Here is a 22,749-nt window from a genome sequence, read left to right as displayed (position 1 = left end):
GCGCAGCACGTGTTTGGGGCAGGGCTCGGTTAACGGGAACCGGAGCAGCGGGAAGAGCCCTCGGAGGCCGCGGCCGGGCCCGCCCCGCGGCCGCTGCTCCGGCACCGGGCGCGCACCGGCTCCCTCATCCTGGGAGGAAATGCCATGGATTCCCATGGGATGAGGCCCCGGAGAAGCTGCTCCTGGGCACATGGGAAACCTCCCCCCTGCCCGGTGACCCTCACACCCAGGAGCATCTCCCCATCTCCAGCCCAACCCGCACGCTCCAGCCTAACATCGACCTGCAAGGACACGGACGTCACCCCTAAGAGGGGGACAACCAAGGGCCGGGCACTGGGAAGGGGGGCTACAGGGTGAGGGCACAAACACCCAACACCCCCGAGAAGCAGGGGCCCCACTGGGGTGGGGATGGGGGGGTCACGGCCTCAGGAGGCCTCTACACAGGGAGCTTCAATCTAACCTCGATAAATAAAACCAAATGTTTATTTACACCAAAGAATTCCAACACTGGATCTTTCACATATGAAGGACAAAGTATATATACACAGCAAGGGGGCGCGGGGCTGTAACGAGGGTGCTGTTTCCGTTGTCAATGATAAAGAGTTGTCCACAATTACTGATCTACCATTCCGGGTTAAGGTAACTCCGTCCTCTCAGTGCGTATGTACAGGACTGTGAGGTAACTGCATTCTCACCACATGGCACGGGAGGGAGGGGATGGGGGTGAAGATGTGGGAGCGGACTTGGCGCAGTCTGAGTTTTCCAGCTTTAAGTAGCCACCAGCTTGAAACCTAGAGAAACGATTTAAAAAAAAAAAACAAAAAAACAAAAGATACCCAAATAACAAAGTAATTCCAGAGATCCAGAGCCCGGGAAGAGGGAGCTCCAGGGGGGAGCCCGGCCTCGGAGCTGCCCAGGACTCCCAGTGAGCAGAAACTTCATCTTTTAAGACTAAAATGACATGCAGGGGGGTGAGTTGGCATTCTGGTTGGCTCCTAAGGAGACGTGATTCAGTCCAATTAGGGTTTCAAACATTATCTGCACTCACTCCTTTTAAGCTTTATCCCACCTCTCCATACTGGAATTGTCTCCTCAGTGGACCCTGGCTGGGTGACAGGCAGGACATGGGGTTCAAGTGAGCGGTACTTCAAGAATCCCCCTCCCCTGCCCCACAAAGACTTGGTTTGGTTCTGGAGAGCAGCACAATCCTCCAGGATGGAGGCTCGTGGAGGAGGAATGGTGGGAACATGAAGAGATTTCCAGTAGGATGCAAGGAAATGCTGTTGATTCGATCTTTTGTTCTTAAATGAGTATTTTTTTTGGGGAGGGGAGGATGGGGAGGGGAGGGAACAACTGTCCAAGAAATATTCCATCTGTGGGTACTTTCAGGGAATCCCCTGAGTTACGAAAAAGTTCAAGTAAAAAAAGAAAAATCAGCCTATAATAATTTTGTATATAATGACTGAACTACTATAAATCCACAAGCAACAGTTCAGACACGGTGCCTCCAAAGCGTTCATCCCCTCCCTCCCCCTGCCAGGCACGAGCTGCCTCCTGAGCAGGGGGGGGGAACCTCTTCCCCACCTGACCCAGCGCAGGCCGCAGGAGCCAGGGGCCCCTCACTACTGCTGAGCGCCTGCAGCAGCCGGAACGGGCATCCCCAGCGTGGTGGTGGCAGAGATGACGGGCGAGCCTGCGAGAGGTCCCAGGGGTGAGGGTGTTGGCACTGAGGAAATCCCTGGAAGAGAAGAGAGACAGGGAAGCAGGAATTAGAGGGGCACTGCTGCAGCGCTACCCGGGACTCAGCTGCGTAACCCAAGCACTGGCTCTCTGCAGGTTCAGTTTGCTGTTGCTATGCTTTCAGAGCTGCCAAAATAAACTGAGATGAAAGAGCTCTCCCTGTTCTCTGCAGCCTTTGAAGAGTGGGGGTTTGGGCACTGCGAGTGCTGCCGAGGGGCACACTCAGACTTCAGAACATCCAACTGCAAAGCGCTTCTTAAAGTGAGACCAGAAAAGCAGCTCGGGCTGCAGTGAGGCCGTATCGCGCTCTCCCACCCTCTGCTTCCCAGCCCTTTGTGCCCTTGTCATCGGTCCCAGGAGCTGATCTAAGGCCCCCCACGCAGAACTCCCCCTCCTGGGTGCTCAGAGCACACGTGAATGCTGTAACACACCACACACCGAAAGGCCCAGCAGCAGAACTGACCTGACATCATACTCGCACTGCTGACGGGAGTGCTGCCACCCGGCATGTTGGAGGAGCCCATCCGAGCCTGGTCTTTCACGATGGGATCTAGGAAGAGCAAAGTCCCCTCAGGTAACGTGTCAGCAGGGAGCAGCTGAAGCACACTGACTGCTCAGCCGGGCCTCACGAGCTGCCCACGGCAGGTAGCATCAACCCTCATCTACCAGAGGTTTGCACCAGCTCCAGCGGGAAGCACCCAAGAAGGTGCCAAGGAAACATCATCAGTGGGAAGTCACCTAAATGCTGTGCTTTGGAGTTCACAGGGGTGCTCAAGAGGAGAAGCTGAAGGACATGCAGGTGAAGCTGATCTCTCTGTGCCAAGCAACTGTGTAAGTGCACAAAGGCAAATGCAGAGAATGGGTGTAGCCAGCAGAGATTAGCACTAATTACAACTGTGTGCCATGTCTCTGCACATCCCAGTGCAGCCCGAGAGCTGCTGTGCCACTGAGCTCGTCCTCTCCTGCAAGATGTTCCCAACTTCTGCACTAGCTCTTTGTTCCAGTGTTTAAAGGGTGGCTACAAAGATGGAGACTCCCTGTTGACAAGGAGTCAGAGGAAAAGATGAGGGGTGACGGGCACAAGCTACTCCTGGGGAGGTTCCAGTTGGACACAAGAGGAACGTTTTCACATGAGAACAAACAGCCACTGGAATAAGCTCCCCAGGGAAGTGATGGGTTCCCCAGTGCTGGACACAGTTAAGATTCAGCTGGACAGGGTGCTGGGACACCCACTCTAGGTCATGCTTTGCCTGGAAAGGACCATTTGATCCTGAGGTCCCTTCCAAGCTGGGATGCTGCGGTTCTTTATTTCCAGCTGCAGGTAAATAACACAACCACCTGAGCACTGAGAACCCTTCCTGCCTCCCAAACCTGCTGCATCAAAGAGGATTCCAAATGTTGCCCTTCCTCACATGGAGTTCAATAGGACCTCTGCCTCTGTTGGGACACAGGTTATTTCAGCTGTTTGTCCAACTCTCACAGCTTTCAGCTTTACTAAAGCTCATACTTGCAAAGCTTCCACTTGAACATCTGGAACAGGCATAACAGAGCTGGGCTGGTTGGTGGTGACACAAGTCTGTTCAGCAGCAAGGACACAAAAAACCTGAGCATTGTTCCAGCTGCTTCAAACCCCTGAGCACCAAGATTTGTGAAAACCAGCAAGTGCTTAAAAGCATTTAGTGGTGAAAGCACGTTTTGTTTTGCAAAGCCAAGACCTGAATACACCATTCAATAAGGTACATTTAGGAACAAAAGGAGTTAAAAGGCTCTGCTCCTTGACAAACCAGAGTGTTCTGGGCTTAAGTACCCCACTGTCTGCTGAAGTTAGCCTGGGAATAGCTGCTTCAATAGGGGCTGCTGATTCACTGGCCTGCCATGGGTGTGTAACACCACTTCCTCCACTGCTGTGGGTGGCAGTGGCCTACTTGCTCCACCCCAGAGGCAGCCTCGGCTCCGGCGCGATTCCTTGCACACCAGGCTCATCACGTTGCTGTCCTTAGCTCTTATCTGCACAACCTACAGGGACAGAGACTTCCCAGAGGCAGAACTCGTTGGACAGCCCAGGACACTTACAGAAGTAGGGGTGTTCCATGGCTTCTCTCGCTGTGAGTCGTGACTGGTGATCGTATCGCAACAGCTTGTCTAAGAAATCCAGAGCTTCTGGACTCACCAGATGCTGGTTCTCGCTGTGAACGAAGCGCTCCCATCGCTTACGGGAGTGTCTGCAGGGAAGAGAGACCCAAATCAGGCTGGATGGAGAACAGCAGTGCCAAAAATCTCCTTTCCGAAGAGCAGGAACTGCTCAGACGTCCCCCTCCGCCCAGCGTGGCAGCCCTGCCCTGAGCTGTACCAGCGCAAGCAGCAGTACACCAGGGCTCCACAGGGCGGCACAAGGACTCAAGGTCAGGATGGATTTGCAGGCCTAAAATCCAGCTTCTCTTCCTCTGCTATTCCCTCAACATCAGTCCCTTGCAGTTTGGTGTGTGTCACATAAAATATGAGGGCGAAAAAGACACAAATGGCATCTTATGCAGCACCTGACCTTTTGCACTCTGAGAGCACTGGTTTGTTTTCTCCCCAGAACACTGGGGAGAGCATCTGCCCTTCATGCTTTATGCTCCAGCAGTTCATTTACTGCCCAGATGACATTAAAAACCTTTCCTCAAGCCCATTTCCAGATAAAGGACCATGGGAAGCACTGGCAAAAGGGATCGAAGGCACAAAGTGACAGTTCTCAAGAAACGTGGCTTTCATTTCTGCCAAAAGCATAAGGTTTAGTTTGCTCCAGGGGCTGCTGACAAAGCAGTAGCTCTTTGGGCCTACCAAGAGCTCATGAGCTACCCTGGAGCTTGGCTCACCTGCCCAAGATGTCATTGAAACGTGGGTCCAGCTCGATGTTGTACTTGTCGATGTAGTCGTAGAGATCTTCTGTTCCCAGCACCTTGGCTATCCTCACCAGCTGGGAACAAAGAGACCAAAGTCACGCGTGTGAGGGACACGGGTAACACCAGAGCCCACGTGAAGAGGCAGCAGCACATTCCCCTGGGAGCCTGAACGTGGTCTCAGTGTCTGAACCAGCAGCCACGGGGTCACCATGAACATGCCTCCACTCACAGTTGGAAGTCAGTAACCCCACAGCCAGGAGGGAGCTGCACACCCCAACACCACGGACACCCCGGACCCTGCAACACCAACTCCCCTGGTAGCAAGGTAATACTCAAAACTGATGGGGGGAAGGCAGGAATAACTGGTCATGAAAACAGAAACTCTGTATCTTTCACGTGAAGGGTGAAGCACCAGCCTGGAGGGCTCCAGAGTGGAGGTGTGAGAACAGAAGGTCACTGATTTTCCAGGGCTGCCCACTAGTCAGATGCAGAGCACGTGTTGAAGGTTTAAATATAAAAATTCTGGCCTAAAGGCAACACAAAGTTTTAAATATCTAAATAAAACAGCACCAAATGCACAGTTTCTAGACAGGGGAGGGAGGAAGGACAGTGCCAGGGGCTTTGCACATAACAGAACCTTAGGAAAAGTCTGTGTACCAGAACACACAGCATTAATATTGATAGAGCTTTTCCAGACACTGAGGAGCTCAAAAGCACAAAGTATAAACCTATTTCCGTGTAACTGGTTACATACTCTTGCACACTTGAGAAAAGGAACGTGGCTTCAAACTGAGCACAGAAGCCATCAGCAAAATGCTTAAATTCTTCTTCAGATCCCTCGACACAAGTGCAAGAGGAAACCTTTATAGTGCTGAGAGTACACTGACTGCGCAGGAGCAGCTCTCACCTGATCATAGTTGTCATGGCCATGGAAAAAGGGCTCCTTTCGGAATATCATACTAGCCAACATGCAACCCAAGCTCCACATGTCCAGACTGTAATCATACATCTGTACAGAACCAGAAGGACAATTCCATTTCTAATGAGTGAAGCAGAACAGACTCTCAATACTAACAGGGTCCCCCCTCCCTCCAGTGATCCAGGCACGTGTTGAGAAGGGAAGCAGCAGAGTGAGTGCCAAAAGGAGTGGACTCCACAAGGTGCACGGGCAGGTGAGGAAGCGCCTTCCTTCAGAACCAGCATGGAGTGGAAGCCACCAGATTACTCTATTTCCAGCCCATAATGCAAACTGCTATCAGCTATGGGGATGGTTTTAGCTTTATTTAGCCCATGCAGTACTGGCTGTTCCCACAAGGGCTTTGTTTCGTTCCTGGCTTTACTGCAAACACAGCCCTGCTAAAAACACATTCAGCATTTGTATTCCCAGATCCCTGTGACAGTTCTGCAGCTCTTCCTCAGGTCCTGACACCACTCAATAGATCCTTTAACTCAGCAGCTTTACAGCCACTGCTTTCTGTAATGCATTTCAGAATGGGCTGCCCTTAGCTCCAGGTCTCCAGAAACCTGAATTGAAAACTGACAAATCCCAGTAATTCTTACCTGATAATCTACAAGGAGTTCAGGTCCTTTGAAATATCTGGAAGCCACTCTGACATTGTACTCTTGGCCAGGGTGGTAGAATTCAGCCAAACCCCAGTCTATTAGTCTAAGCTAGAAATGGTAGAAAACAAAGGTCAAGGGATGCTCAAGAGTTCTGTTTTACCCTTCTCCACCCCCTTGCAGATATCTGCCAGCACCACCATGCAGGGGTACCCAAAAGGGATCCTAGTTTGCCAAGAGAAGAGCAGGCCCCCTCCCCACCCTCCAGCCACCCCCCGTTACCTTTCTGTGCTCGTGGTCAATCATGACGTTGTGAGGTTTGACATCTCTGTGCATGATTCCCATGCTATGGCAGTAATCTAGAGCCTGGAGGGGAGCACAAAGAGATGCTGGAGTCATAAGAACCTTTCAAGTTCAATCATATTCAGAGCTATTTCCACATAAACCCAGTCTAACCAGACTGTCTGTAGGGTTATAACCTGGATAGACTTGTGGACCACAGAAACTAGAGCCCCTCTCAATGGGATGTCCCAGCAACAGAAGTGTTTTGACTTCACCTCACGTGCTTCCTCACACAAATGGCACCTCAGAGTCCCTCAGAGCACAGTCACTGGGCACTGACCACACACACCTCCCTTCTCCAGGCTCCCAAGGAGAGAATATTTGTTTCAGAAGAATGCACAAATACATTTGACTTTGCATTAGAGCACAAAAGCAGCCAGCAACATCTTACAGTTTTCTCTTTTCAGAGCCTACAGGCACTTCTGATTCATCTCACTGTACCCAAAGGCTCCACTAACCTCAAAAAAATGGGACTGTAATTTGTTGCAGAAGCAAGGCTGAGCCATCGATACTGATTTGATATGTATTTTTCTGGCCAATTCTTCCACAGGCTTTCTCTTCCCTTTCCCCCCATCAGTGAGATAACCACCACCTCTACAGGATTAGCTGAGTGCAAATCCTAGAAACCAACAAAGCACCAACTTACCTTCAAAATCTCATACATGTAGAATCGAATATCATAATCTGTTAATGTCTGGTACAATTGCTGTGGGACACAAACACATCACATCAGTGTTCAACACCCCACCAACACCCCATCCCTGCCAACCCACAACGAGCCAGCCCTGTGCTCTGCTGCTGTGCTTCTCCAACCCCCCTGAAGGCACAGGACAAAGCTTCCCAAGTTCCTCTGATCCCACACCCGACTGATCAGACTGTTCCTACCCTCACCCTTACAAATCACACCTTCCAGCTCAGACAGTACATGCTGGCTCCTGTCATGAACTCCCTCTTGGCCACCAGCAGCCTGATGCAGCACGCTGCAGCCTGGGTCTCACAGAGACCACAGGTACAACATTAAGCAGCTATTGCAGATGGCATTGCACAGCCACTCTGCTCCTGAGGCAGGTCAGGAGGGAAGGGGACAACAAAACATTTAAATCCCTTTTTCCAGAAGCATGGAAAGCCACAAACATCTGCCCACGTTTAAAGTGCTTCCAATAAACAGTTATACACTGCATCTAAAAGCAAAATGTTTCATACAGACAGCACTGAGAGGCCCAAGGTAACAGATTAGTTTGTTCTGGAGCTTAGAATGCCACTTGGAAACCTCTTGTGGCGAAACAGAGCTAAAGGACTAATCACAAACTTCTGTCCCAAGTGTATTTACCTTGAAAGACAGTTACTATGTTGGAAGGAAATGACTGAACCCACCTGCCCACTGTGTACTTGTCCTTCCCCAGAAACACACTAAAGAGGCTTTCAAATGGAAAACATGAGACGTTCACCCCCCGCACTGTACCTTAAAGTCTGTGTTGTTTACATGTTCAAAAACCAAAGCGGGTGTCCGAGACTGAAACAGACAGAAAAGGTTCAGCCGTGGTTAAGATGAGGCAACATGTTTGCATTTAGGATAATCAATTACATCATTTCTACTCTTAAAACTACAGAAGCCCCTCTGCCCTGGATGCACATGGTGCCCCTCAGACAGAAAGCAGAGGCAAAGCATGCAGCACTGCTTGCAGAATGCATTCCCCTGTCTCAGGTCACGGGTATCTCACCCTTGCAGCGAGGGGCTGAAGGCACCTGCAGGGGAAGGGCCCTCGAAAAGCAGTTAATCAGATTAAGAGCTGATCTGATTAAGCAGTTCAAAAGCAGGATTTAAGAGCAGGGGAAAACAAAGAGCCAGATCAGAGCTGAAGTCAGACACAGCAACTTCACCCATACCCCAGGGGACCCCATAAGTTCCCTCCATACTCACCACAGGATCTTTTACTATATCTGCAAGGGTGATGATGTTGGGGCCGCCCCGCAAGTTCTCTAAGATCTTGATTTCACGCTTGATTTTCTTCTTTTTAACAGGCTGGAGAGTAGAAAAACGATGTGTGAGACAGAGCACTGCAGTAAAGGGAGGCCAAGAGCTCAACATCCACATCACAAAGGTAGTGACTGCAAGTCAGCAAAATACACTGGAACCTTTGCAAGTGAAGTTCAAACAGATCTTCTTGTTACCTGACTGCTCAAATATCTGCAGTCTCCTTTCTAATCATACAACCCTGACAGCTACAAACATCAGTTTCATGTGAATGAGGGTCAGGAAGATGGTTTCTCTTTTGCTCAATCCCCAGCTCACCTTGAGAATTTTAACAACTACTTTTTCATTATTTGTGATGTTGATGGCTTCAAACACTTCACTGTATTTGCCTCGGCCTAATTTCCGAACTAGCTGGTAGTCATCTTGATTCCTGGGGAGATAAGAAGCTAGAGTTAGTTCCAAAGAGCTCTGTCATTTCCATCACGAGTTACCAGCTGCTCCTTAACCCCAAATCACTGCCTCACCTTCCAGACGAGGTGGGTTAACGAGTGTCTTCATCTCCTGAACACAATGGTTCAGAGTGAGGAACAGGGAGCTTCTACTTGCCTGAGTTAGATTCAATCCAGAACTGATTTCTTCTGTAGTAGGTAACATAAGCCTGACTGTGCAACTCAGCATCAGCAAACTCAACCTATGCCTTCCACTGGTCTCTCTGCATTTGGAAGCTCCATTTTCCCTTGTACAATGTGGTTAAAAACCAACAAAGCCAGAAAGACCAAACCTTTCAGCACTGCCCTGTTTAAAACCAGAGCAGGCACAACCCCTCACTCCTGCTCAGCACACTCTGCACACTTCAGAGCCCAGGAACCACCACAAAGCCAAGGGCAGAACTTAGTCCAGGCTCTGCTGGGCAGAATGGGGAAGGCAGAGCCACAAAGCTGGTGTCATTGCTGTCTGATTCTTGGACAGTTCAGTCATGAGCTCAATTTAGGCACCTCCTTCCTTCAAAAAGCAGCAGACATCTCTTCCAGTCACTCAGAGCTGAGCAATAAGTCACAAAATAGCAGGTACCTATTTAAGTCCGAGCGTCTCCACTCGCCCCAGGCACAGGCAACTTCAGGCTTTTTACTTCTTTTCAGCCCTAATGTTTAGATTGTTTCAGAAACAGATTTTCTCCCCTCTGAAAGGGGCCATTTCCTGACTCCCTGCAAAATCTCTGCAACCCAGACTCTTCAGGAAGCTGCTAAAAGCGTCCCTGCAGCATTGGGGATTTCACATTTTGACCAGAAACACTTTTGTGAAGCAAAGCTGGGATGCCAGCACTTGCCATGCACCCAGGCAGCTGCCAAGGAGCAGGACAAAGCCTGCTGCAGTGCAGGCGCCTGAACTCCCCACGCACCACAATGCAGGATCCTGCAGGGACTGATCCTGGCCCAGGGACAAGCGGAGGCAGCCCCGAGACTTACCCCCACTCGACAACGTGCGACTCATAGTCCCAGTACTCCCGGGGTCTGTGTGTGTTCACATCCGTGTAGACTCTGGCCCTGCTCGGCACGGGTCCCGACATATCAGACAGCTTGGCAGGTGGGAATGATGGGATGGCAAATCAGAGGCTGCCCGCCCTGCACTGCACGATAACGGCCTCGGATTCTTCCACCTGCAGAGAGAAAACCAAGCGGAGGGTAAAAACCTCAAGGTACTATAAAAATATTTAAGTTAATGATTAAAAGCTGCCGAGGAGAAGCTGGAGCCCGGCCGCAGCCTGGGGTCAGCTGCCAGAGCCTGAACACTGTGTGTCTGCTCTCCCCTAAGCAGGACGGGATCACTTGGCAAAAGCAACCCCTCGACCTTGCAACTTCAGCAGGTATTTTCCAAACGGGGGTGACAAAGAGAACATTCCCAAAGGGAAGAGCTGCAGCGTGCTGTGCGGCTGCAGACAGACACCTTCCATCAGCTCCAGAGAGACAGCAACAGCCACGGGCTCAACCTCTCCCCACCCAAGAGGAACGTGCCTGCCATGGAACCAGAACACCCCACGCGCTGGGGGCTGCACCATCACCTCTTGCAAGGCACTAATGAGCGATGCTGCAAAGGGGAGACAGATCAACACGTCACCTGCACAACCGAAATGAAGCACTTTCTGAAGTTTCAACTTCTACAAGCACCAATTTTCCTTTAAATCAGAACTTTGGGATTTACTTGAAAGAATTGAAGGCTTTGTGTTCACACACAAAGGTGGAAAGGACAACCAGTAGCAAGAAAGGCCACTGGGAAGATCAAGGCCAGGGATTCCACTAAGGGATCCAGTGGCCTGAGGATGCTCAGAGCACTTCACAGCAAACAGAAGCAGGCAGAAGAGCTTGGCTGGGATGGGGCATCAGCTTCAGTCCCAACTTTCTACAGTCGAGACACTCAAAGACAGCAGCATGTGTGTCAGACATGCTGATTTACCCAAACACAGAAGGAAAATTCTGCTGCAAGAGTCTAAAGACGTTTCTTTGCACGGTGCTTGTGCACAGGGCTTGGTACGGACCTCTGCTCCTCCCTCCTTGCCATGGGATGCCTGCGAAGCTTCTGGGAAGCTTTATCAGTATTGAGACAAGTCAAAACGCCTCAAAAGAAAGTTACTGCATGGCACAAACACTCCGATGTCTGAATATTTAGGACATCAGGAACTTAGTCCAGTTTTGTACCAACAAACACTGTCCCACCTAGAACAAAAGCGGAGGCTCTGCAACCCTCAGATCCTTCCCAAGTGAAAGCCAACATATTTTTAAACATTTAAGTACAAGAATCTCTTTGTCAGCTTTCAAAATAACCCCCGAGGAAGGAAGCAGCATGGGAGCATGAAAGAGCATTGTTCAGGGTGCAGCATGTGGCAGAGCCTGCGCAGCCCTGGTTAAAGGGAGGCACTTGAGCAGCGGGGCAGCAACCTAAACCCACAGGATGTATGTACTTGCTGTGCCAATGCCATCCCTCCACACAAACACCCGCCAGGCTGCAGGAGGAGGTTAACAGCCACACTCATCAGAAAGATCCCGAATGCGCTCTCAGGGTGCAGGATCCGTCACACCAGAAGGAAATTCTAGAAGCAAATCCTGCTCTACCAGCACTGCAGTCTGCTGCAGGACCACAGCAAGAGCCACAAGATGGGGTGTGACCTGGGGGATGCGGGGCTGATGTCCTTCACCACGTCCCACAACCTGACCAGCAGCCGGCTCTGCATTCGGAAGCACATACATGAGGTGTCCTGGTACGGACCAGACCTCCTCGGGTGACACGGACCTCGGGGCAGTTTTTGACCTACTGACACACAAACAGTGCTGAGGGCAGCTCCAGGCAGAGAGGGGCTGAGGTATCCCAGCCCCAGGGGGCAGAAGGGACAGGACACGGATCCAAAGTCCTCACACTGAGGCCTCAGCCCGAGCAAGGAAGGACGGGGCACTGCGGCCAGGTTCCGCTAACGGAAGGATAGGAAATATGACTAAATAGTCTATTCCTGGCCAAAATGTTAGTCCTGTAACAAATGACACTTTCAGAAGATGAGGCAGCAATCATCTGAGACCTCAAACCATTTATGTGGCATGACTCAGACCCGTAGAAATCACATGTATATTCCCAAAACATATTTGGGCATTAAGAGCATCCAAGTTCACTGCACCACTGCGAGGACAGTGGAATTTAGTGGATTTCGGAGGTTTTGTTTCCCCTCCTTCCATGTGCTTCTGGCAGGGATGCACGGACTAACTTCCTCTGCCCAACACTCCTGTGCAGGAATTAACCAAATGCCTCAGCTGACTTTTGATCTCAGCTTTTAAGCACGAGTGGGTATGGGTGAGAACACGTGGCTGCTCCTCAGCCAGCCCAGCCTGGGTTCAGCATGGAAAAAACCAATAAAGAAAAAAATCAATCCCATTATCTAAAGACAGCTCAAATTGCAGAGCGGTTCTTACTGTGTCACGTAGCTCCAGCCCAGCGCTGGCTGCACCTTGGAAGTGACTGCTCAGAGAAGGGCTTTTTCAGGAAACCATCGACTGGAGCTTCTAAGAACAGCACACAATGCCTGCGCAGGGAGGTGGGTATTATTGTCTGCTGCTCTCTCTACAGGAAGGGGAGAGCCTGCACAGATCATCTGGGTTTCAAGCAAACACAGTACCTGCACCTACACTTACCCTGCCCCAGGGCCGCTCGAACCGCTCAGGAATTCGTATGTATTTTGCTCTCTCTGTCCCCAGAGGGGGATAATTCTGCAGTGGCTCCAAAAGCTCTTTGGCAGAAGGGACTGACACAAATAGGGACAAATAATGGGGACAGGTGTGGTCATGGAAAAGTCAGTTTGGCTCCAGTTTAAAGGCAGAGAATGTACAGCGTGAGCAGCGACTGCACCCACAGGAGTGTCCTGAGCTGCTTATAAAAGCTGAGTTCTGCAGAATCCAAACAGAACATGTCATTTATCCATTCCTGCATTAATGACAGGATCACAGAATCATTTATATTGGGAGAGATTGCTAAAAGTAACCCAGCTAAAGGAGATGGAATTAGATCAGGTTGCCATGTGCAGCTCAGCCTTGAGCATCTCCAAAAAGCCAAAACTCGTCTCTCAAAAACCAGAGTTTTAATTCTCTGGTGGAGAAACGCTGAACAGGGAAACAACCACGAGCTTTGAGGCAATAACCAAAGTCACAGAGAGGAAGACAAAGCTTCTAGTTACCAGCTGACAGAAGCTGCTCAGTGCTCAGCTTTGCCTGTGCATGGCCAGAAACCAGGTCTGGTGGTGACCACCTTGGGAAGCCCATCCCCGGTAGCACCCGTATTGTAGCTGCAGCAAATGAGCACCAAGGAAAAGTTTCAGTGCCAGGTTTTCCCACCAACCTGCCCTTAAAACCACATTTGAGTATTAGCAAAGTGATAAGTAGCTCATCTCTTGCACAGCACCTTATCAAGAGCACCCCAGCAGACCCTGCTCATCCCATGCACAAAGAGCTCACAAGAGCGCAGGCGAATGCACCCTGTGGGTGCTGCTGATAGTGAGGGGCCAGGAGACAAACCCAACCGTGCCCCCACCGCATAGGAATGTCTTCATTGAAGGGCTACTAATTAAAAGGGATCAGTTCTTAAAAGTCTGAGTTATTACAAGCGTAGCCTGAGCAGCTTTGCACGCTACATGTTTTGTGCCTGAAGCTCAGTGTAACAGTGAAAAGCCTCAGTGTTCACTGGGAGTTGGATTTTTAAACCACTTTCATTTAAACCACTGTTATAACCCCCCCCTCCTCTTTAAAAAGGGGTTTTGGCACCCTTAAAATGCACCCTAATCCCAATGGCAACCCCCCAGAGGACTTGATTTCTTGTGCAGTAGCCATACTTACAGCACCCATTCCCAACTCCTACAGGAATTTCTTATGCCCTCCATCCTTGCAGATGCAGCCGCTCTGAGCAAGCAGCGACACCACACAGCTAAGGAATGTGTGCACGTTAGTTTGAGAGGCACCTGCTCAGCCTCTAGTAAAACTCACCTCTTTTTAGTCAAGAATAACCGAGATGCTGGAATACTATTTTCCCTCCTTTTAAATGGAAATGCTTTTGGCACAGAGCACGCAGTTACTCACTCAGAACCTTACACCTAAGAAGTGGCACCAGTATGACACAGCACACACAGGCCCCAACAGCGCTGGAAGCCAAGAGCTTCCCAGAACACCGGTGTCCCGAGGAACCTGCCCAAGCAATGATCTTTGTGGGGCAGATCTGGAGTGTAAATATTGCAGCCAGGAACACGAGCACCGCTGGTCACAGCCTCCCTCTGGAATGCTGCTAACAGCACAACCTGCCCTCGCTGTGAGCAGCGCCCTGCCAGGCAGTTCCAAGTTCAGCCTGAGACTCAACCCCGGGAGCCACGTTCAGCCACATCACTGGTTATCACCAGTGAACTCAGGCAGGCAGCAGAGAGCAGGCCCAAAGGAGCGAGACAGGCCCCAAATTCCACCAAGACAAACTCAAAGAGCCATAATAACATTTCCATCACTTTACCAACTCCTGACAGACTGTCCCACACAAGCTCATCTTCCTCTCGTGGAGGAAGGGACACATACAGCTCAGCCAGACAGGGCTGGAGATTCCCTCTCACTTCTACTTTCCCCATGTAAGCTCATTACCAGCGGTGGCTGTGACAGACTAAGGCTGTGAAGAGGCCAGGCCAGGCAGCAGCTGGGTCATTCTGGGGCTAGAAAAGCTCTTTGCCAGCAGACAGGAGCACAGTTCCAGTAAACAGCCTGCAATCAGAAGGTTCTTCCTTTCTTTTACCCACAACTGCAACTGAGACGTTCCCTTTCACGGCAACGGCTTAAACCCCGGCTCTGAAATCAGGAGTGCACGATGTGCTCTGCTAGTGAGAGGAAGCATTACAATTAGCACATGAAATTGATTATCATTTCCTTCACAGAGCCCATTGATCCCAGGGCAGGAGCACTCGCTGCTGCACAGTGTGGGGAGTATTTAGTGCTGGACAGACACCACTGCAATGAGAAGATCAAGACATGCTTGAACCCCAGGCTCCAGCCTGCTGCTGGCAGCCAGCACCAACCCAACCCCTGCTCACCTTTAAAGGAAGAGCTAATAGCAACCAACTTTACAAAACACCCGTGTTGTAGCTCACAAAAGAAAGCTCATTTGTGTGTTTCCACGATGCTGGAGCTGCAGCAATGCCATGTGGAACAGATGACCTCCACGAGTCCCTTCCAACCTATATTTTTCCTCTGATTTTACAGCTGAAATAGAAACAAGCCTGGATTAACACGACTGACATTTTACATCCTTTCCTGGAGACCATTTCCCTACTAAAGGGAATTCATCAGCAGAAAAGGGGACTTTAAAATATGATTGAGTTAAAAAAAAGCTTAGGTTTGAAATCCAACTTTTCTCTCGGTGGTTTTTTGGAACAGCACATTCTGCTCTAACTACATTCTTCCACCAAAATCATCTTCCAGGTTTCTCTTAAAGAGCTGCTTGTGTCCGGCTGTGGAGAAATAACAGATCATGATATACAACGACCTCACCATTCTCTTAAAGAAAACAAGACATGAGCAGTCACTGGGGAAAACAGTCGACTGGTTCAGTTGAACGGGAAGAAACATCTTGGAGTAATTCTGCACTAGCAACATCCTAAACCCGAGACTGGTTCCTCCTTCCTCAGCTTCACCGATTCCTCCCTGAATTCCCTGCAGCTCCTGCCGAGGAAGGAGCCACCCTCCCAGGGAGCATCGCTGCCTCCGAGCCCCAGGGCTGACCACGGGATGCTTTTCCTCTAACTCCACATTCTGCGATCACCTCCACAGTGGGGGAAAACCTCCCTCCCGCACTCCACAAGCACAGAGGGTGGTGTCTGACACGTCTGGCGCTGCGCAGGCTGCCCTGGCAGTGTCACTGCAGCCACATGCTCTCCCAGCAGCGGCTCTGGCACACTCCGCATTGTTGTGCAGGCCTGGAACTGCTCACTTTTAGTGGAGCTTACACAGACCCTCTGTAGGACTCTGCAGCACCTCAGCTTGCTGAGGTGTCCAAAGCCCCAGTGTTGGCAACAGCACATGTACCTGGGGCAGGAGACCGGGACCTGCTCCAGCAGCAGGATGCTGCCAGTGATGGGAATGCTCCTCGCTCCATCTCCTGAGGGACTTCATACAGAGCAGCCAACTCTGAAGGCTCCTTTCTTCCCACTTCTCTCCAAAACCCATGGACTCTCCCAGTATTCCAGAGCCAGGCCAGCCCACAGCACACAGAGCAAAGGGAAAGCTTTCCCCAACACAAACACATCAGGACTGATCCGGGCTGAGGCCAGAGGACACCCACAAGACGCCCAAGCCCCGGCAGCCAAGCGCAGGCTCTGCCACCATTCCCAGCCTCCCCAGGATCACAGGGGACATCCTCATTGCCAGTGCTGCAGACTCCTGACACAACCACAGGAAATGGCTACAAAGGTAACCAGGAATTGCCAAACTAACCTTTTGGTACACACATACCAAACCAGAAACTGATGGCAAAGCTCTTCTGGGGCATCTCTCCCCTGCCCCGGGAGCTGAGGCCGAGCAGGGAGTGCAGGGAAGGCCGTGGGGTTTTTGGAGGCACATCTCTTCAGCCTGACCTAAAGCCAAAGAGAACCTGCAAGGACTTCAATGGGAAGAGATTCTTTTTCTTCTAAGAGCACTAACACAAGCAAAGCTCCTCCTGCTGGAGCTTTGGACACTATTTTCCAAGAAACCAACCACCAACCCTACCATTTCTGAGATGCAGCCCCACCAGGTGACTCTTCCTGAGGGCTCACCAAGGGGAACGTTCAGCCCCACTCCAGGCTCTTCCCAGCTGACGTCAGGCCAACTGGCAGCATCCTCTGGAAAGTTCTATCTTCCTCCTCACTGCTAAGGGACACGGTAACTGTTTTCCTCACTAATGAGCACACGCAGGGGAGGACAGGCCAATCCTTCAGCTGATTTGTCTCCTATGCTTCATGGAGAGGGGGATCCAGCTAGAACTGAACTGAACCTACCAGCTCTAAAGTTACATGGTTTTCATCCATCTGATCCTGCAACTCCTAGAGGCAGGAGCTGAAGGATAAACATGGTGCAAACCTGTGCCAGAAAGCAGAAGTTCTAATAGAATTCTCTACAAATTCCTGGTTACTAACACAAGATGAACCTGGCTACAGCCATTCTGACCATCAAATGGGAAAAGCAAGCTATTAAACCCCCCAAATCAGCATCTATGAGGCATCAACACATCACAGCGAGCGCTGGGCTCGCCCAGCCTCAGCCAGGTGAGGTAAAGTTGCTGACTAAGACTTCAGTACTTCACAGCCGTGTTCTGGAGCCCGACTGACCCTGGAGAGCTCAGGAGCCACCACACAGCGTAACCCAGCAGGGACACGAATGCTGAACCCACCCTCATGGTGCCCAACCCACAGCAGTGCCAGCCACGGGCAAGGACACGTGTGGCCATCACCACAGCATCGCTCTTCACACCCTGCAACCGCCCCTAACGCCACTGCACAGCACCAAGTCACGGCTTAGCATGAGGAGGTATTTATATGCTTGGTAGGATGCATATGTTGGACATACGCCTGGATGCATCATTCCAAACTACCAAGATTTAATGTGTAAACTCAGCTGAAATGGATCTGGATGCTGCACAACTTCCTCAGTGAGCAAAAAACCCTCCTCTTCCTTCTGGAGTACAAAGTGCTGCTTGATCTGCAGCAGGCAAGGCTGGAATTCCACCAGCACACTGGTAACGGGGGGAGAAATCTATGACCAGACTGCCAAGAGGCGGAACGCTGCAGGAGCTCCTGCTTTGCCACACTGGAAATGCAGCCAGGGTGTGTGTCCACGCTCGGCCACTTGCAGAACACTCCAAGTAAAGCTTTACTGACAGCTCCTGCCCAGGCGTCCAAGATGTGCTGAGGAACTGCCTCCCCTGCAGAACGGGGCAGAGGCACCACTGCTCCCCCTCACACGCAAAGGACTTCAGGGGCACTTCTACACGACGTGGTGGGACCTCTCCCACCCAGTTCTGGCACAGAACTCTGTGGTACCCCAAAGCACACGCTGGACCCTCCCTACATTCACCTGAAATACAATGAAGATGACTTTACCCTTTCTTGCTCAGAAGGTGCAAGGAGAGAGGCCACTTCTCTGCAAAAACAGACTCTAAGTTCATTTTCTAGCACTGCTGTTAACAGCCAAAGACACGAGCATCCCACTGGCACCCTGAAACCAAACTCCACTTTGGCCCCAAATTATTTTCCACTTCCATCCAGTACACATTTATTGAGCATCCACTTCAAGTGAATTGCCATAAACTAATCCAGCCATTAGATGAAGCAGCTGGACTGGCTGCTCCATAATATTCCTTAAAAATCAGAGATGGGTCATAAGGACCCTGGCACAGGGTGCCCAGAGAAGCTGTGGCTGCCCCATCCCTGGCAGTGTTCAAGGCCAGGTTGGACACAGGGGCTTGGAGCAACCTGCTCTAGTGGAAGGTGTCTCCAGTTGGAGCTGGAGGAGCTTTAAGGTCCCTTCAGCCCAAACCTCTCCGTGGTTCTATGATGAAATCATCTAATTCTCAGAAACAAACTCTGTGGCAAGTTCAAACAGTGAAATGGTGACCTCCCAAACAGGAGTCAGTGGTGGCATTGTCTCGAGTCCACAAAGGACTCCAAGTCTCCCTCCTGCTCCTCAGCTTCCCAAAGCTGCAGCACGAAAAGGATAATAAAATCATTTGTTTGAATAAAACTGTCCAGAGCAGCCTGAACAAAGGAGGGGGAAGGCTCGTGTCAGGCTTATGCTGCTGCTGCTGCTGCTCAGGCCTCACCAACAGGAGATATCTGTGAATTACTGATCCCCCAACCACACCAACAAGCCCATTCCTCACCAGCCTTTCCCCCCAACAGACAGGTTTGGCACCTTGATGGCAACCAGGGTCCAAAAAGCAGCTTGTAAACCCCCTCTGCTTTCAGCAACAGTTCAGGAAGCTGCAGTCTCCTCTCCAAGGCAGTTTTTGCAGGTCCAAAGGAGAACTTTTCTCGGATCAGGCTCTGTAAATTCCAGGAGTCAGCTCTTGGAAGCCCCTGGAAGGAGATAGCCAAGCTCAGAACAATTATCCCAGAGTCATCTTGCAATGAAAGCAGGGCATGCCTGCAGCCACACTGAGGCATGGGCCCTCCCAATCTGACATTGGGGGGGTTATTCTCCCAAACCCTGATGGGACAATAAGATCTAAGATGGCCCCAACCTCACCCAGAGCCTATGGAACAGCCACCCCGAGGTAAGCAGCTGAGCAGTGAGGTGCCAGGTCCGGTAACCCAGAAATGAAGCCCTGCCTCCTCAGAAATGTGCCAGGAAAGTAATCACACCACCACAATGTCACCCATCTGCTGCTGCCTTCCTTCGCCTTATTCCTCAGAGGGCACGAGGAGAGACAGAAAGAGAAAATTAGTTCTGTGAGGAGAAAACACAGAAAAGAATTCCGGTGCCAGGGGGAAGGACACCACACCGTGAACCAGGAGGAGTCACATCCCTGTCCCTCCTATCACAGCCTCTTCCTCTACAACTCCACAAATCTATACCCACCTTTTGGCCTCCCGTGTTCCCAAGATTCCCACCTCAAACCCACGCCATGCCTGTGCACCCGACCTGCACTGTTTGAAAATGCCCCAAGCTCCAATACTGAGGCTTTTCCATGTCTCACCTGCAGGGAACAGCATTCTCCCAGGTCCTTCCCCAGCAACCCCCACTCCCAGGTTTGCATCCTCATTCTCAACATTGCATCAGCTGCTTTCCAGCAAACAAGAGCCATTCACTGCCCCTGCACACAACTCTGCTTCATGTCGTGAACAGTCCGTGGTCCACCTTCCTCCACACGTGCTAGAACCTACCATCAATTTCACTCTCCCTCTTCCAAAGAGCCACGTTGCCAACAGGTCCCATCCCTGCTCCACCATGAGCCCACATGCCCTGGCAAAGCAGAGGACCTGCTCTGAAGCTCCCACTTGGAGATCTCTGCTTTCTCCTCCAGCATGTGAGCCTCTCACCACATTTTAACATGCTCTGGGCCTCACACTCACCTTTGTTACCCAGTTATTCAACACAGCAGCTCCACTCTTTGCTATGGGCTGAGACAACATTACCCTCCTCACTGCAGGGCTGACCTTACCTGCCTCAGCCCCATTTCATGGGCAGCAGCGCCTCTGCAAGCTCTGAGCTCCAGGATGTGCATCCTGAGCTCTCTATTACAGCCCCCACCAGGCACCACAGAACAGGGAGAGGTTTCACTGGCAGAGAATAAACGAGAGAAATTGTATGACCAGGTAAGAGAGAAAGGTGAAAAAGGGAATCTCTCACTGTCGAGATGCAGGGGAGGGTCTCTGCCACCCCCACAGATGTACCCGCTTCATACCCAATGGTCTGCACCTTTACATGAACCTTCTCTGGCAGGAGGCACTGAAGAACCAGACTTCCAGCCACAAGGCAGGGTGGATCTTCTCCTGAGGGTGACAGTGGGCTGTTCTGGACATGGGACTGGACACTGCCAGTGGAGCCACATCCCATTCCAGTCTTCTTTTCCCAGTTACAGACACAGCGTGCTTCCACAGAGGATGTGCCACTGTTCCATGTTTTACCCACACATGACACAGTGCTGTAAGACCTGGAACATTCCCCTAACCCCAGTTTTAGGCCTAACTAAGGAGCTGATCGAGCTTCACACATTCCCTAAATCCTGTATAAACTCTTCCCAAGCTCAGCCTCCCCTCTCCCAGCACAAGCTTCACTCTTTCCTCCGTTACACCAAGACGAACAAGGCACAGGACAAGCGAGTTCCCTGCACCAACCCAGGGAATCCAGGATCCACACTGGCAGAGCCACATCTGACACTCAGGCATTGCCAGTCAAGCACAACACCAACTCCGAGCTTCAATATTACAAGCAACTATTTGGTTTTTGAAAAGATAGAGCCAAAGAACAGCCTAAAGCACCGCCTGCCCCCAGCACAAACGCTGCTGTCTCCCTGGCTTCGACCTCCAGTGGCTGCTCACCTGGAGACGTGGAATGAGCTGCTCTTCCCAAAGGAGGGCAGAGCTCACACAACCCAGGCGAGCACACGTGGAGGGACGTGCCCAGCACCCGGGTCCACTGCGAGAGCAGCTCTGCGAAAGCCCAACCCAGCAGCAGGCTGGCCCAGCACCCACCCCACAGCACTGCAGACCTCTGACAGGCACCGGGGCTCAGCACAGCCATGGGGCTGGGCCACAGCACAACACAGGCTCGGGATACACGGATTTAGGATGCAGAAGTGAGGCACTTGCCCTCATGAGTCTCTGCATAGATCAACCACTGCTGTCAGCAGAAAATACACCAGTGAGTGAGTGTTTATAACCCAAACTTTGCTGGTTGCACCCAAAGCCCTCAGTAAGAAGGAACGAAGTGCTCTGACAACCACCACACACGAATCTTACCTGCCCTTTCCTTCACAAAGCACATTTCACCACCAACCCCGCAGCCCATTGCACCGAGGCACAACTACAGCAGGGCCGAGCCTGACCACTGCTGCCTGCGGAGGGGAGCGACCGCTGTGGAGAGCTGAGACCGACCTTCCCTCCGCGCAGAAAGGCCCAGAACCGAGACCCTGCGCGGCTGGAGGCGGGGGGGGGCAGCGAGCACAACCAGACCCCCGCACCCCTGCTCCGCCAGGCAGGGCGGGGAGGCGGCACGACGGAGCCTTTGGAGTAACCACCACCTGCACCGCCAGGCCGGGCGGGCCGGGGGTGGGGGAAGCCGCCCTTCCGCGGGGCCCGGCTCCCCCTGCGCGGCCGGGGGCAGCCCCAGCGCCGGGCGCAGCGGAGGCTCCGACCCGCGCCCCTCCCGCCGCGCCCTCCCCGCCCCGCCGCCGCCTCCCGCTCCCCCTCAGCGCCCCCCGCCGCGGCCCAGCGCTCCTGAGGGGCGGCCCCGGCCCCTCAGCCCGCACCGCGCCCGCAGCGGGGCGGGGGTAGGGGAGCGGCGCAGGGGACGCGGCGCCTCCCCCCGCACACCCCCGCGGGGCCCCGGGCGCGGCGCCGGAGCCGCCGGTACCTGCCGCGGCCGCCGCTCGCCGCCCGCCCGCCGGCCGCACACAGACAATATGGCGGAGGCACAAGGCTCGGCCGCCAGCCGCAGGGACCAGAGCGAGGCGCGCCGGAACCGGAAATCCCGCAGCCAGCCGCGGCGGGGCGGGGCGCGTATGCGGAGGGGAAGGGAGGGGTGTCGAGCCGCAAGGGATCATGGGGGTTGTAGTCCGCGGGGCGGCCCCGGGGCGCGGGGCGTGGGGAGCCCGGGCTGCCCGCACCGGGACACGGACCCGGCGCTCGGGCCGCACTGTGAGGCGGGGCGGGGCCCGCAGCCCAGCGCCACCCGCCGCTGTCGGCCTCCCCCGCCCCGTGTTGCCGGTGGGAGGCTTAGCCGTGCGCACTGCCCCCTCGCCACCCGGTCCCGGTCTGCTCTGCGGGCTCCCGGGGGTCCGGCGGCGGGCGGTCCTTGGCGGGGCCATGCGCGGGGCCCGCCGCCAGGTGGCAACTGCGGCCCGCGGAGCCGAGCCGGGCCCGCAGCGCCCCCCGCCCGCCCGCTCGGGCTGAGCGTTGCCCCGCGCCCGGTGACCGGGGCTCGGTTCGACCCCGATTTCCCGACGTGCAGCCCCGGCACCGGCTCTTCCCCAAGGGATGGCCAAAGCGCATCG

The 22,749-nt window shown here is 52.7% G+C and overlaps 1 protein-coding gene across 6 annotated transcripts; it reads right to left on the bottom strand.

Annotated features, from left to right (window-relative positions):
* Window positions 1-460: 460 nt before the first annotated feature.
* CSNK2A1 (casein kinase 2 alpha 1) lies at window positions 461-22,228 on the bottom strand. 6 transcript variants are annotated; one of them, XM_032920275.1, is made up of 14 exons: window positions 22,110-22,156; window positions 9,969-10,159; window positions 8,821-8,932; window positions 8,449-8,550; window positions 7,990-8,040; window positions 7,174-7,233; window positions 6,468-6,551; window positions 6,186-6,296; window positions 5,533-5,634; window positions 4,599-4,699; window positions 3,814-3,962; window positions 2,204-2,290; window positions 1,585-1,738; window positions 461-791 (listed from the first exon to the last, which is right to left on the bottom strand). In XM_032920275.1, exons 2-13 carry the CDS (start codon window positions 10,067-10,069, stop codon window positions 1,623-1,625), a joined length of 1,176 nt encoding a protein of 391 aa, XP_032776166.1. In that variant the 5' UTR covers window positions 10,070-10,159; window positions 22,110-22,156; the 3' UTR covers window positions 461-791; window positions 1,585-1,622. The 6 variants fall into 6 exon arrangements, with proteins under 6 accessions (XP_032776166.1, XP_030358962.1, XP_030358964.1 ...); XM_030503104.1 differs by adding an exon at window positions 18,948-19,111 and having other exon boundaries at window positions 470-1,738; window positions 22,110-22,211; XM_030503105.1 differs by lacking the exon at window positions 22,110-22,156 and adding exons at window positions 18,948-19,111; window positions 19,732-20,210 and having other exon boundaries at window positions 470-1,738.
* Window positions 22,229-22,749: the final 521 nt, after the last annotated feature.

This window comes from Strigops habroptila, chromosome 13 (assembly GCF_004027225.2).
Source record: "Strigops habroptila isolate Jane chromosome 13, bStrHab1.2.pri, whole genome shotgun sequence".
NCBI lineage: Eukaryota > Metazoa > Chordata > Aves > Psittaciformes > Psittacidae > Strigops > Strigops habroptila.
The sequence above is the reverse complement of the archived record's forward strand: the minus strand, read 5'-3'. Positions and strand labels throughout refer to the sequence as shown.